This window comes from Leucopleurus acutus (assembly GCF_964270905.1).
Source record: "Leucopleurus acutus genome assembly, chromosome: 19".
In the NCBI taxonomy this organism is placed as follows: Eukaryota; Metazoa; Chordata; class Mammalia; order Artiodactyla; family Delphinidae; genus Leucopleurus; species Leucopleurus acutus.
In genome coordinates this window covers 11,918,168-11,934,234 of record NC_139161.1, presented here as the reverse complement: position 1 = coordinate 11,934,234, position 16,067 = coordinate 11,918,168, and the positions used below count along the sequence as shown (strand labels likewise).

Sequence of the window (16,067 nt, the reverse complement as noted above, 5' to 3'; positions counted from 1 at the left end):
CCAGTGGGTGGTGAGGGGGCATCTGGCCTCTTTCAGAAAAGGTAAACGGAAGAACTCAAGCCTGCCGAGGACCCTTAGCCGAGGGTGGGGGTGGTGGAAGCCCAGAGCCCACGTCTTGACCAAATGGGACACTGGGCCTGGAAACCAGTCTCTGTGCAGGGCTGGGGTCCCCACTTCCATTTTATAGATGGGGAGCCCGAGGCTCTGGAGGTGAAGCGGCTGGTCCAGGGCCTTCAGCCCCCTGCAGCCTGTCCTGGGGAGGGGCCCTGGTCCCGGCTTGCACAAAGCAGGGCTGGACTGAGGGGTGCAGCATCCTCCCCCCATGGCCGTCGTTCTCTCCCCGAGTGACCCCCACCCTCTGAGTCCTGGCCTCTTGTCTCGCCAGCTGCCTCTCGCCCTGAGCCACCATCAAGGTTGTTAGGCTGAGCAACGTCACATTAGGTGGCATCCAGCGCAGCTCAATCAAATCAAGCCACGTAGAGGGACGGCAGCAGCAGGAAGGGGCCCTAGGGCCACCAGCCTAGATGGGGCCAGGCTTGGGTCAGCGACAAGCAGCGGGCTTGGGGGCTGGGCAGCATTGCCCGGGAGGCCAGGGGACAGGTGGACAGGTGGTGCTTGGGCACAGAGGGGCAGCATGGCAGGCGGCCCCTGACCCAGGAGCTCAGGGTGATGGGGGCAGACAAGCCCAGGCCCCCATCTGGGATATCAGGGCAGGATGCGGAGCACAGGTGAGGTGGGAGCAGAAGAGGCACGGCCCCCAGGGCTCCTGAAGAATGAGCCAGGCCAGATGGGACCAGGGAGTGGGGGTGTGTGACAAGGAGGCTGGGAAGGACAGGGAGGGGTCCCTCAAGGCCGGGCGCCAGGATATAGGCAGTTAAGCCTGGAATTTTGCTTGAGTCGGACTTGCCCAGAAGCACAAGCACATATGGGTTGTTCTCACTTCTTCCCACCATATCGTGTCCTTACAACCTTCGATGGCTCCCCTGTGCCCCCAGGACTGAGTCTTCTCCCAGTGATGCACAGACGGCCCACAGGCTGGCCTGGCTGGCTTTCGTCAACTGGCTTGCCCTGTTCTTTTTTTTTTTTTTTCCCCTGTTCTTGTGTCACCCACTCCTCCGGCTGGCCCCAGAGCTCACTTGTGCCTGCGCATCTGTGCCACGGACTTCCTGCAGAAAAATCTGATGGCTTCTCTGAGTGATGGATTCAAACCCTGAGAAGTGGGAATTGGTGGAACCCTGGGGCAAGGAAGCTGGGGTTTACCCACAATTCCCATCCCTCAGGGGCCGCTGGTGATAGGGTTGTGACGGCTGCTCGCCTGGAGTGACTGGCCTAGGCAAGCTTTGTCTCTGGCGTTGGAGAGATACGGGGGCAACAGAAATTTTAAGGATCAGACATTGACCAGCCTGAGGCCTTGAAGAAAGTTCAGGTCATCCAGTAGCAATTCAGGGCTGCAGTGAGATCCAGGGGCCCCTGTTACCAGCTGAATTGCATCCCCCCTAAAATGTGTATGTTGAAGTCCTAAACCCTAGCACCTTGGGATGAGACTGCATTTAGAGATAGGGCTTTTACAGAAGTAATTAAGGTAAAATGAGGCCATTAGAGTGTGCACTAATCCAACCTGACTGGTGTCCTTATAAGAAGAGGAGATTAGGACACAGACACACACACAGAGACGACCATGTAAGGACACAGGGAGAAGGCGACACACCCAGGAGAGTCCTCAGGAGGAGCCAGCCTGCTGACGCCTTGATCTCAGGCATCCAGCGTCGGGACTGTGAGTTGATAAGACGCTGTAGTTTAAGCCACCCAGGCTGTGTACCCGCCGTGGCAGCCCCAAGACATTCACACAGCCACCATGCAGCACAGAGAGTCACAGCCCCTAAAGCTGGAGGGCAGGTTTGCTGGAAGTTGGGCCAAAGACTTGATCCTGGGGTGGTGGGGAAAAGGAAAGGATGGTTCTGCTTCGCCATCTCCTGGGCCATAGTAGAGGGTGGACCCCATGACCCAGACGGGGTATCAGGGTGGAAGCCCCCAGCCCCGGAACTCAGATCCCCCCGAAACTGCTGGCAGCAGAAGTGGCCACAAACCTGGTTGGAGGAGACCAGCCTCCTGCTGCCCGGGCTGTGCAGACCTCACCTGAGGCAGATGTCCTTTCCAAGATCTGCCCGCCTCCCCTCCAGGCCCCTGACAAGTCATGACGGGTGACTCTCTTGTGACCTGACTGTGGGCGGCTATGGCTTATTCTCCAGGTAGCTGTAGCCAAGCAGGCTTGCACCCGCAGGACCCCGGAGAAGGGAAAGTGGATATTCAGGATCTGGAGTGGGGAGTGGAACTGGGCTGGGGAGGGGGGAGTTATTGATGTGGGGCGTTTTCCAAATCCTGGCAAGGATGCCTGAAATCTGTCCTCACATGCTGCTGGAATGGCTCCTGGGAGTTTGGGGATGACAGAGGCTGGGGAAACGAGGAGGGCTGGGCGGTGTATTTGCAAGAGAACCTGCAGCTGATGGAGAAAGCCCTGGGAGGGAGCTTCCAGGCCCCCATGGCTGTCACATCCTTAGGTCCTTGCTGGTTGCTGGCTGGACACAGCGGCTCCTTCCTTGGGGCCTGAGCAAGATGGCAGCCACAGTCTTTAATCTCCAATCTCACAAGGGACGTCCCGTCACTTTGTCACCTTCTATTTGTCAGAGGCAAGTCACTGAGTCCAGTCTGCACTCAGGGGAGAGGACTTCATGAGGGCATGGATGCCGGGGGAGGGTCCTGGGGCAGCTTAGAGGAGCCCCCTCAGGGAGTGGGGGTGGGCAGCCGGTGACGGCATTGCTTCACTTTTATCCCCTAAAAAGGTCAAGGGTGGGTGACCCCTCCCTGACACTCCAGACCAAGCCTGGACTCAGGAGAGAGGAGACCACTCAGATCTCTCCAGCGCTGCACATGAGGGTCTGAGCTGACCCTGAATCCAAGACACCAAGGTACTATGAGGCCTCTGTGTTAGGTGGGGGATTCCAGAGTCTTAAAGACTTAAGACACAGGCACCTCAAAAAGTTAGACGTGGAATCACCATGTGATCCAGCAAGTCCACTCCTGGGTATATTCCCAAAAGAACTGAATACAGGGGCTCGGACAGATATTTGTACGTTCACGTTCATAGCATCACTATTCACAACAGCCAAAAAGTGGAAACAACCCAAGTGTCCATGGATGGATGAATGGATAAACAAAATGTGGTCCATCCAGGTAATGAAATATTATTCAGTCTTAAAAAGGAAGGCAATTCTGATACCTGCTGCAACACGGATGAACCTTGAGGACATGATGTTCAGTGAAATCAGCCAGTGACTAAAGAACAGTCCTGTAGGATCCACTAGTATGAGGGACCCAGCGTAGTCGGATTCACGAAGACAGAAAGTAGAATGGAGGTTGCCAGGGGCTGGGGAAGGGGTTGATGGGCAGTTAGTGTTTAATGGGGACAGAGTTTCACTTGAGGAAGATGAAAAGCGTCATCTGGAGATGGTGGTGGCGGCTGCACAACCATATGAATAGGCTTAATACCACTGAACTGTACACCTGAAGTGGTGAATTTTATTATATATAATTTATTACATTTACTATATATCTATATTATGTGTTAGATTTTATCGAATTTTACCGCAATAAAAAATTTTGAAGTCTTAAGATGCAGGGGGTGGTGCCCATCATACCCACTGTTTAATTCCTGGGCACGACCGCTGCCAGCACCCGCGGAATCACGGATGAACGTGAGCTCCACCAAGCGGGAGCCTGAGCACAGCGGCCGAGCAGGCTTGCTCCTTCCTCAGCCTCCGCTGCGTCTTGCAGACACCACCTGGGGAGCGTGCTCCCCTGTGTGTCCTCATCAGAGGGGAAGCAGCGCGTTCCCCTGAAGCAGGCTCACCGCTGCCCCAGGGCCCTGTCTCTGCTCCTGCTGCTGCCGACTCTAATACTTGGAAACAGGGAAGATGTTTCTGGTTGTGAGTTGCTGGAAACTCAACTAACTGGCTGGAAGGATAAATGGATGGGAAGACAAAATGCTTTAGGGTCCAACCTGACCCTGACCCTGACCGGGGCCTGGTGGACCCCCTGGAGGGGACGGCCTGCAGAGCCCACAGTGACCAGGCCTCCAGGGGTGACGGGTTCTGGGGCTGAGCCTGGACATCAGGACCTGTTGTGGGAAGTGGCCCCCCCCAGGGTGCAGGGTGTTCCTAGAGAACTAATCACTGCTGCTAGGCGTGACCCCTGCAGTGGCCCTGGGTGGCAGTGTAAGCAATGATGGCTGGTCCTCCAATTCCCCTCACTGGGGGTTCTCAGTGTTGGGTGCTGGGAGAGAGGGAGCCCCACAGGGGTCCTGGGCTTCCTGGTCACCCTCATAGGGTCTGGAAAATAAAGCTGGGCCCAGTTGGCTTGTGTGAGGAAGGACCTGGTCGCCCACAGGGCAGGAGAGGTGGGTTGGAGGCTGAAGGGCAGGGTGCAAAGACCTGAGGGGGGGCCACCCTGGACACTTGACCAGGCCCCTCTCAGCACCCTTCCACTGCACCCTGCGTCCAGTGCCCCCAGGGCCTGCGGTAATGGCTTCCCTCTGCAGCACCCTCTCCTTCCAGCCTTCCGATGTCCCACCTGAGCCCCACCATCACACCCCCAAAATTATTCACCAAAGGAAGCCAGAGCCTTCTTTCTACACTCTGCCCCACAACCAGCTGGGGTCCTGCCCCTGCTGCAGAATCCCCACTGTCCCCAGCAGGAATGAGAACAGACAGATACTCCTGGTGGGACACACTGGCCACAGGGTCTGGCCTCGCCCCCTTCCATCTTCCCCAGACAGCTCTCAGAGCATACTGAATGGCTCTGTGCTCTCCCCGCAGTCACCCAGCTGGCCCTTCCAGGCCCGATCACAGCATGCTGTGAGCCCTCCTGGGTTGCCCCTGCACCCTGCCTGCCTGCCACGCCCCCATTGTGGGTCTGGCTCTGGTGTCTGCATCCTCTCTCCCATCAGCCCAGTAGCCTGCACTGGGTGCTGGCGATGCTGGTGGACTGTCTGGCCCTGGACCTGGGTCACACCCCTCTCCCCAAGGCTGGCTGAGTTCCGGGAAGGCCACGGGTATGTATGGAGGAAATGTTGCCCCGAAGCCTGAGTTCTCCTACCGCCTGAGCCCGGCCGCCCTCTCTCTGAAGCCCCTGGGTTCCACCCTGTGCAGGTGGCTTAGATGGGATCTGGACCCTGGCATTTTGGAGTTTTGTACTTTCCAGACCGTTCTTGTTCCTGGAAAACATTCCAGCCAACTTTTCCTTTGGTTGCCCCCCTTCACCCTGGAATGCAGCCTGGCATAGGGAAGCCCCCGCCTGGTGGCTGCCAGGCAGCATCCCTGTCACTGGGCCACAAACTTTTCTGTCACCACCTCGCCCAGCCCAGCCTGCCTGCACCTCTGGCTCCCAGCCCTCCTGACTGTCAGTGTCACCAGGCTGCCAACCAGCGGCCACTTGGGGAATGTCCAGCTTTCCCTTTGGCAACAGGCCCACTTGGTGGACCCACCCAGGCCCAGCTGCTTCTCCCATCTCTTTCCTCTCTCACTCGCTCACTCATTTGTTCACTCATTCATTCATTTAGCAAACCACAGGGAGTTCAGCTGAGCCAGGCCCAGGCGGGCTTCATGGCTGGAGGGAGGCGGCCAGGGAAAACACTCAGCCCTCCTCCCTTTGGGGCCAACTTTATAGCGGGGACACAGACATGGTGCATATAATTTAAAACAACTGGGCAGGGCTTCCCTGGTGGCGCAGTGGCTAAGAATCATCTGCCTGCCAATGCAGGGACACGGGTTCGAGCCCTGGTCCGGGAAGATCCCACATGCCGCGGAGCAACTAAGCCCGTGCACCACAACTACTGAGCCCGCATGCTACAACTACTGAAGCCCGCGTGCCTAGAGCCCGTGCTGCACAAGGGAAGCCACCGCAGTGAGAAGCCCGTGCACCGCAACAGAGTAGCCCCCGCTCGCTGCAACTAGAGAAAGCCCACGTGCAGCAACGAAGACCCAACGCAACCATTTAAAAAATAAAATAAAATCCGAAAAAAAAATGTACAGTTCAGTGGTTTTTAGTATATTCACAGCCATGCAACCATCACCACAGTTAATTTTTGGAACATTTCATCATTTCAAAAGGAAACCTCCTGGGACTTCCCTGGTGGTCCCGTGGTTAAGACTCTGCACTTCCACTGCAAGGGGCACGGGTTTGATCCCTGGTCGGGCAACTAAGATCCCACATGCCGCGAGGTGCAGCCAAAGACTTAAAAAAAAAGAAAACCTCCTGCCTTCTAGCCCGCAGCCCTCCAGCCCTCCCTCCCCAGCCCTAAGCAAGCGCTAATACACTTTCTGTCTCTATGGGTTTGCCTGTTCTAGGGAACCTCAGGTAGTGGGATCATGCATTATTTGTCCTTCTGTGTCTGGCTCTTTTCACTGAGCTTAATGTCTTCAAGGTGCATCCGTGTTGTAGCAGGTGTGAGGCCCTCATTCCTTTTAAAGGCTGAGTAGGAGCCCATTGAATGGTGGATCACAATTTGTTTATCCCTTCATACACAGATGGACATTTGGGTTGTTTCCACCTTTTGGGGACTGAGTAAGGCTGCTGTGAACACCCGTGTACAGCTTTTCATGTAGACACATATTTTCATTTCTCTTGGGAATAAACCTAGGAGAAGAATTGCTAGGTCATATGGTAACTCTATGTTTAATTGTGTGATGGACTGCCAGCCCAGGAAATCCTTTAATATCCACACCTGACCCAGTCATTGCCTTGACGAAGGCCCTCTAACTGCTCCTGACTGCATAGCCCAGGCCTTGTCAGCCCGCCCTCCGCCCTCCGCCCTCCGCCCTCCGCCCACAGGCTTCCATCCTGGGACTCAGGCCCCGAGCTCCCGCCCACCGCAGGGGTTTAGCGACTGGTCGGTTCTCCGCCTGGAGCTCTCCTGCCTCCCTCCCGCCTTTCTTCAGGTCTCAGACCCAGGGCAGGCTCCGGAACTCCTTTCTTGTTTTGCTTCCATGGTGTTTGTGCAATTAGTTAATTAGAATCCAGGTCTGGACGCCCCAGGAGGGCAAGTACTCTGTGTTTTAAAGCACGTAATAGATGTTTCAAATCATTTGGTGGAAGAAGAAATTCTCTGAGCAGAAGGGGATCCAGAGCTGTTTTAATTTCTTTTTTTCTTTCTTTCTTTTTTGTTTGTTTTAATTTCTAAACGGGGTTGCGATGGGCCCACTCTCTTTTGCCTACACAGCAGTCTCCGGTCTCTCCCCACTTTTCTGGTGAGAGTATCTTCGTTTCCCTTTGGGGATTCTCTCCCCACTCAGTCTGGGGGAAGCTGGAAACCCAGGCTTGGCGGGCCAGCCTGTCCTTAGCAGCTGAAGTTGATTCAGGCAGGCAAATGGCTGAGGTGGGGGCAGTGAGAGGTCGTGCAGGTCTTTGCTGTCCCCTTCTCCATGGGGAATCCAAGCTGGCAGAATGTGGACAGGATTTGAGGAGAGGCTGCCTGGGAATGAAGCCATGTGCAGGAAAGCAGGACTGAGACAGGAAAAGAGAAATGGATGAAGCACCTGGATTGAGCCATGCTGGAAGCCCAGGTGAGCCAATACATTCCCTCATGCACAAGTCGGTTTGAACTGGGTTTCTGTACCATGTAATCAAAAGATTCCTGATTAATGCAGGGTGTACAGCCCAGAAAAGGTTTGCAGTGTTAGCCCATTTTCCTATCAGGTGGTTTTTTCTTAATACAGTAATTTGTAAGAGCAATTAGTATATTAGAAACTTTTTATTGTATACTTTGCAAATGTTTTCTCTGGTCTGTTGTGTGCATGTTTGTGTGTGTATTTCTTGTATTTTTTTTTTTTTTTTGACCACACTACGTGGCCTGCGGGAACCCAGTTCCCCTACCAGGGATTGAACCCACGTCTGCACAGTGGAAGCGCGACGTCTCAACCACTGGACCGCCAGGGAAGTCCCATGTGTGTGTATTTCTTTTTTGTTTGTTTGTTTGTTTGTTTGTTTGTTTTTTGCAGTACGCGGGCTTCTCACTGTTGTGGCCTCTCCCGTTGCGGAGCACAGGCTCCAGACGCGCAGGCTCAGCGGCCCATGGCTCACGGGCCCATGGCTCACGGGCCCAGCCGCTCCGCGGCACGCGGGATCTTCCCGGACCGGGGCACGAACCCGTGTCCCCTGCATCGGCAGGCGGACTCTCAACCACTGCGCCACCAGGGAAGGCCCGTGTGTATTTCTTTATAGAATCTTTTGCCATGCATAATTCCAAAATTTGTTATATCATCAAATGTCTCTCTTCCTATAATTGATGGGTGTTAATTTTACTATATCGTTTGAAGACAATGCCCTTTATCAGATCAAGAAGTTGTTCTTCTACTCCTAGGTTGCCAGGTGATTTTTTTTAAATCACAAATGAGTATTAGATTGTCTCAGATCCTCCTTCTGCAACTATTGAGGTGATCATGGATTTCTTTTCTCCTTTAACCTGTATCGGGAAGTACATTCATCAGTTTCCTGACATTGAAATCCTGCTCTAAGCCCAGCATGATCAGAGGTCTAACATTTTTATATACAGCTGACTTCAGTTTATTAACAGTTTCTTTAGGCTTGCTGCATTTATGATGAGAAATTAGTTTGGTCTTTTCATTTTCATTCTGGAGTTGAGATCATGCTAGCCTTCTGTGAAGTTTTTAAGATAGCGATTTTTTTTTTAAGATAGCGATTTTTCTGCTCCATGAATGCTTAGTAAAAATTCACCTGTGAAACCAGCTAGATCTGGTGTGCCTGTGTGAATTTTGGTAATACATATTGTGGCTATAACCGAAGACCATGCAAATGAGAACAAGCGGGGCTGTGTACTCAGCTTGCTGTAGCAGGGAGACAGCCCCATCACTTGCATGTTGGCAGAGACTCAAAGGCAGGCAGAGGAGGGGCCAGCTTCATAGTGAAAGGGGGGCTCAGGTGCGCCCCGAGTGGGCTCGGGGAAGCTGTGGGCGGCCAACTGAAGATGCTGCAACCTGTGTGGTTGCTGAGGGGAGCCTACTTGGCTTTCTCTGATTGGTCCTGAGCTGGAAGCGGAGGCAGAAATTAGGGAAGCTGGCAGGTGTTGGCCAAGTCCTGGCCGTTTGGGGCCGGCCAAGTTCTGTTGGCGTATCTAGTAGCCATTGTCCCAGTGTACATTCAGCCTCTGTGTTTTTCTAGAGCCTTACCCATTTCTTCTTCCCTTTCAAATGTACTGGTATCAAGTTGTTCGTAGGATTCACTAATAATTTCAATCTCTAATATTTCTTTTGTATGTTTTCTCTTGTTGCAGATTTGTGTCTTTTCTCATTGTCCTTGTTGGACGTGTTAGTGGTGTGATGATTTGACACATCTTTTTATTTTATTTTATTATTTTTATTTTATTTTGGCTGCGTTAGGTCTTTGTTGCTGAGTGCGGGCCTTCTCTAGTTGCAGTGAGCAGGGGCTACTCTTCATTGCGGTGCGCAGGCTTCTCATTGCGGTGGCTTCTCTTGTTGCAGAGCATGGGCTCTAGGCACGCGGGCTTCAGTAGTTGTGGATTGCGGGCTCTAGAGCACAGGCTCACTAGTTGTGGTGCACGGGCTTAGTTACTCTGCGGCATGTGGGATCTTCCCGGACCAGGGCTCGAACCCGTGTCCCCTGCACCGGCAGGCAGATTCTTAGCCACTGCACCACCAGGGAAGCCCTGACACATATTTTTAAAGTACCAGTTTTGAGTTATTGTTAGTCAGTTTCTATTTCATTCGTTTCTGTTCTTATCTTTGGTACTTTCTTCTGCTCTCTCTGGGATTTACTCTGTTCTTTTTGTAATTGCTTAAGTTGAATGCTTAGATACTTTTTTTTTTTAACATAGTTTTGTGATAAATGCATTTAAGGCTATAAGCTTCCCTTCAGTGTTGCAACTTTCGATGTGTCATATTTTCGTTGTTGGGCAATTCTAAATTTTTCATAATTTCTGTTGTGATTGTCTCTTCAGCAGCTGTTACTTAGGAGTGCACATTTTAGTTTCTAAGAATATGGCATTCTTAAAAAAAAACAAAAAACAACTTTCTTTTTACACTAAAAAGAAAAATTTAGTTCTAGGAGGTTTTTTGTTTTGTTTTGTTTTTTTCTTTTGTAACATCCTTGGGATTTTCTACATAGACAGTCATATCATCCGAAATAGGGGCAGTTTTAGTTCTTCCTTCTCATGTATGGCTGTCTTTTATTTTATTTTCTCATCTTCGTGCACTGGCTAGAACCTCCGGTGCTGCACTGCATAAAGGTGGTGAGAGTGGACAGCCTTGCCTCGTTCTGACTTACAGGGAAAGCATTCGGTCTTTCATTGTTAAGTATAATGTTAGCTGTAGGTTTTTTGCATCTATATCACGAGAATTGTTTGTCTCTCGTTTTCTTATTTTGTATTGTCTTTGTTTGGTTATGGTATCTGGGGAATACTAGCTTCATAAAATGAATTGAGAAGTATCTCCTCCTCTTCTATTTTCTGGACGAGATTGTGTAAAATTTTTCTTTAAATGTTGGTAGAATTCTCCATGAAACCATCTGGGCTGGAGAGTTCTTTCTTTGGGATTTTTAAAATTATGAGTTCAATGTCCATAATAGTTATGCGGCTATTCCCATGATCCATTTCAAATTGGGTAAGTTGTGGTAATTTATGCTTTTCTAGGATTGGTTCCATTTCATCTAAATTGTCAAATTTTTATCGTTGTTTGTAATATTCCCTTACTTTCCTTTTGGTGTCTGAAAGATCTGTAGTGATGTCCCCATTTATCAGTTTTTCTAGAATTTGTCAATTTGATTGATCTTGTCAAAGAAATGCTTTTTGTTTCATTGATTTTCTCTATTATTTGTCCATTTACATTTTAATTGATTTCTGCTGCCTTTAGAATTTCCTTTCCTTCTGCTTGCTTTCGGTTTATTTTTGCTCTTCTTTTTCTAGTTCATAAGGTAGAAGCTTACATTTTTTTCATTTGAAAAATACATTCTTACATAGTCTTTTCTAATAAAAACATTTAATGCTATGAATTTCCCTCTAAACCCTGTTTGTTGCTGCCCACACATTTTTGTATGTTGTATTTTCATTTTTATTCAGTTCACCTTATTTTGTAGTTTCCCTCTTTTGACCCACTAATGATTTTGAAATGTGTTGTTTAGTTTCCAAGTGTTTGGATTTTCTTGTTATCTTTCTGTTGAAGAGTTCTAGTTTGAGTCCACTGTGGTCAGAGACATAATCTGTATGATTTCAACTCATGTAAATCTGTTGAGGCGTTTCAACAGAAGGTGTGTCCAAGTGACTCCTGGTGGCTTGCCATGATCGTGATTGTATGGTGGCTAGTACGCTGTGTTGTGAAAAGAAGTTGTGTCCTGCTGTTGTGGGTAGAATGTCCGATCAATGCCGATTAGATCCTGTTGGTTGATGATGCTGAGGTCTTTTACATCCCGGGTGATTTTCTGTCTAGTTTTCTGTCAACTACTGAGAGAGAGGTGGTGAAGTCTCCAGCTATAATTATGGATTTGTCTTATTTTAAAAAATAAGAGGCTTTGCAAGTTTGTCGTTCTCTCCGTCTGGACTGGAGGCTTCTGTCGCAACCATGATCCACCAGATCATCGGTCAGGCCAAGGAGCATCCTAGCTTGATCCCCCTCTTCATATTTATTGGAGCGGGAGGTACTGGAGCAGCGCTGTATGTTTTGCGCCTGGCATTGTTCAATCCAGATGTCAGTTGGGACAGAGAGAATAACCCAGAACCCTGGAACAAACTGGGTCCCAATGATCAGTACAAGTTCTACTCAGTGAATGTAGATTACAGCAAACTGAAGAAAGAAGGTCCAGACTTCTAAATTAAATGTTTCACTGTAAAGCAGTTTAGAATGAAGTTCTTCCAGAAGCCATCTGCACAATTTTCCACTTAACCAGGAAATATTTCCCCTCTAAACGCACAAAATCATGTTGGTGTATTGTGATGGGGTTTACACTGATTGATAAATAGTTTGAAACTTAAAAAAAAAGTCTTCAGATAACTAACTCTTGAGTAAAAGAGCAAATTAAAAATTTTAAATGACAAATAATGAGAGAACACTATTGGTCAAAAACTTGTGGAATAGAGCCCAAGTCAGTCTCAGAGGAAAAACTTTATCGCCTTAAATGCATAACTTAGAAAACATGAACAATTAGTAATCAATAGTGATTAAAAGAATAATAAGGTAATATTATAAACAGCTCTATGCCAATACCTTTGACAAATTCCTTGAAAAACACAAACTACCAAAGCTCACCAATGAAGTAGATAACCAGAATAGCCCTGTATCTATTAAAGAAATGGAATTGTTAGTTTAAAATCTTCCCTTGGGAATTCCCTGGCGGTCCAGTGGTTAGGACTCTGTGCTTTCACTGCCGAGGGCAAGGGTTGGATCCCTGGTTGGGGAACTAAGATTCTGCATGCCGTGTGGCCCAAAAAAAAAAAAGGAACTAAACTAAACTAAACTAAACTAAAATCTTCCCACAAGGAAAATTGAAATAACTTGGTGGGATTATGTTTTTCAAAATTCAATAAAAAGAAAACAATTTAATTGTAAAAACATGGTCAAAGCATTTGAACAGATACCTCACCAAAGAAGATACATAGATGACAAGTAAGCCCATGAAAGATGCTCCACATCTTTAGTCATTAGGAAAATGTAAATTAGAACCACAGTGAGACCCCACTACACACTATGAAAATGGCTAAAGTTGAAAAGACTGATTCTACCAAGTGCTGGTGGGAGTTGAAACTCCTCTGCTACCAGTGGATGAAAATGGTACAACCACTTTGGAAAACAGTTTGTCACTTTCTTAGTGGTTTTTACCAAGAGAAACGAAAGTGCATGTATGTCCGTACAAACATCGTACACGAGTTTTCATAGCTGCTTTATTTGTAATATCCCCAAACTGGAGACAGCCCTAGTGTCCATCAGGGAGTGAGTGTACAAGCACACTGAGGCATCTCCGTCCATACAATGGGATGGTGCCCAGCGTAAGATGTCGTGAGCAACTTGGATGGACCTCAGAGTACTTATGCTGAGCCAGGAAGTCAGACAAAAAGAGAGAACGTTACGTGTTTCCATTACATGAAAGTATAGAGTATAGAAATCCATGAAATGAATCTATAGGAATCTACAGCCTGTCAGTGATTGTCCGAGAATGGGGAGAACGAAGAGGGGCAGGAGGAAACTTTTGGGGGGGTGATGTTTGCCATCTGGCCTGGGGTGATGCTTTCAGGGTGTATTGTCTGCACAAACTTCTAAAACTGTGCACTGTGATTGTGTGCAGTTCATCGTGTGTTAGGATAAATGACACATCAGTGAAACTTTTTCTTTTGGTTGCGCTGGGTCTTAGTTGTGGCAGGTGGACTCCTTAGTTGAGGCATGCAAACTCTTAGTTGTGGCATGCATGTGGGATCTAGTTCCCTGACCAGGGATCAAACCCAGGCCCCCTGCATTGAGAGCACGGAGTCTTTTTTTTTTTTTATAGATCTTTATTGGAGTATAATTGCTTCACAATGCTGTGTTAGTTTCTGTTGTACAACAAAGTGAATCAGCCATAAGCATACATACATCCCCATATCCCCTCCCTCTTGAGCTTCCCTCCCACCCTCCCTACACCACCCCTCTAGGTTGTCGCAGAGCACGGAGCTGATCTCCCTGGGGAGCAGGGGGTCTTAACCACTGCACCACCAGGGAAGTCCCCTCAGGGAAACTATTAAAACCTCTCAAGTGGTCTTCTGGAACACTGGCTCTGGGAAGGTCCCTCTGCAACCTAGTGGCCGTGCTGTGAGAGCCACAAGCCACAGGGAGGCCACTGGGCCCGATGGTCAGCAGCCCCTTCGTGGGAGCCACGCCCCGGCTCTGTCACCGCAGGCCCGAACCCAGCAGCTGGAGCACCTTGGCCAGAGAGACCAGCGCACGGAGGGCGGGGAGGCCTCTGCTCCTGGTCTCCCTGAGCACCGGCCCTGGGACTGGGCGGCCAGGTAGCACCCCCTTTGGCTCCACCCTCTTGGGGCAGGTCCCCCGGGAGGCCCTGGGCCCTGGGCCAGGGTGGAGGGAGGGCAGCCGCCCGAGGAGCCCGGGAACTGAACTGCTTCAGAGCAGCGGGGTCAGAAACGAGGCAGGCCCAGATAAGGGGCAGAGTGACCTGCAAATGGGGTGCCAGGAACAGAGGAAGGAAAGGGGGGCAGAAAAAGAAAGTCCGCAGCCTGCGCGGAGACACGCCAAACACCCAGTCATGGAGAGTTAACCCAATCAGGGGCCAAGGGCATCAGAAAGAACTAGAGGAATCGCTCCAATTAACCGTCCGCTCTCAGAGAGGAGGGGACACGGCCATGGTGAGGGAGGGGCGGCTGAGGGAGCAAAGGGCTGGAGGGCGTGGACAGCAGGACACGGACTAGAAACGCCAGGACAGACACTCAGGAAGGTCGAGGGCAGAGAAATGGTCAGAGGTGACCCTGTAACTCAGGCAGAAAATGTCCTCGAAGACACCGCAGAGGCCAAGCAGGGACGGGGAGGAGCTGACGTACAGACCAAGGGCAGCCCTGTGGCTCCAGGAACCGTACCAGGACGACCCCGAGACAAACATCCTGGTTGTCACTGACATTCAGGCCTAAAGAGTCATTTAGGCCTCAACTCAGAACAAGCCTGTCACCCTGAGAGGGTGGGGAATCGGGTCAGTGTTTACAGGGGAGGTGGGATCTGGAAGCTTTCAGAAGCCAAGCTGTGGTTCAGGCCCAAAGGCGACAGGCAGACCCCAGACCTCCGACCCCGCCCAGCCTTTCTGGGAAAGACCACCCACAAATGAGATCCGGGCAGGCGGGTGAGAAGATTGCTGGAGAGGCCAGGGTGGGGGCAGGACCGCCAGCCGCCTCCTCCCAGGAGGCCGGGACAGGCCCCCTCGGTCCTGGACACTGGATGGCCCTCCAGGCCCCCAGGGAGGGCGGGGTTGGCGGGGGGGGGACTTGGGCGTCCTCGAGCAGAATCAAGACCAGAGCTCAGCTGTTACAAACGGGACGGAGGCAAAACCTCTGTGCAACAAAGATACACAAAACACAGCACTTAGTGTTTAGATTTCGATGATGTAAAGCTATGGCGTGTTACGGAGTCTAAGCTCGTACTGCTTGCCGCATGACAGGCCAGTAATCGAGAGACAAATTGTTGGGGCAAGGAATAACGGCTTTATTTGGAAAGCCCGCAAACTGAGAAGATGGTGGGCTTGTGCTCCAAAGAACTATCTTACCTGAGTTAGAATTCAGGCTTCTTTTGTACTAAGGGAGGGAGGAAAGTCAAGCATTTCCTGGCTCAGGTCAGCCTCCGGAGGGGATGTGTTCATTTCTTCCTCTCTGCAGTCATTCACAGGCGGGCCTGGTCAGGATGTTTCTTGTGAGCTAAACAAAGGTATTTTAGCTTCATGCTCATTACCTGGGAGGCAGGGTTCCCAGAGATGGGCCATTATGTATAATTTAAGCTTATAGGCAACATCCCTTTAGCGATGAACATGTAATAGAATACAAAAGTTCTTCCCTATTACAGTGTGGCTGTGAGGGTGGGACACAACGGGATGGGCGTCCTTAAGGGTCACAGGTGTGGGCAAGGAGAGGGCAGGATCCCCATTCCCATCAGCCCTGAGAAGGGGTCCTCCTGGCCACCGAGCATGGATCTGAGCTCCAGGGACAGACCCCCAGCTTGTAGCACCAGCAGGACGGCAACTTGGCCATGAGGCCAAGCTGCACACGCCCCCCAGCCCCTGCCACTGCCAGGCAGTTGGGTGGTTGGGAAGGCCGCCGCCCAGCCCCTGGAGATGGGGAGGGCGGCTGTGGGAGCCAAGCTCAGAGCAGCCTCCCAGAGGTGGTACTGGGCCTCTGGGTGCTGTGTTGGGTGCTCCTGCCACCGCCTTTTGGTCCCTCCAGCTTGTTAGGAGGTGGGGGAGAGGGTGGTGTCAGAAGGAGGGGAACCAAACCAAGTGGCTCCTCTTTCCCGGTGTTCGCATCA

The 16,067-nt window shown here is 50.7% G+C and overlaps 1 protein-coding gene and 1 long non-coding RNA gene across 2 annotated transcripts in view; both read left to right on the top strand.

Moving 5' to 3' along the window:
- Positions 1–16,067, top strand: part of LOC309975387 — a 33,690-nt gene that overhangs the window by 9,732 nt on the left and 7,891 nt on the right. The window lies entirely within an intron of this gene.
- Positions 11,536–11,972, top strand: LOC309976238 (cytochrome c oxidase subunit NDUFA4-like). Its single transcript, XM_082861813.1, has one exon. The coding sequence runs from the start codon at positions 11,643–11,645 to the stop codon at positions 11,889–11,891; it is 249 nt and encodes an 82-aa protein (XP_082717939.1). The 5' UTR covers positions 11,536–11,642; the 3' UTR covers positions 11,892–11,972.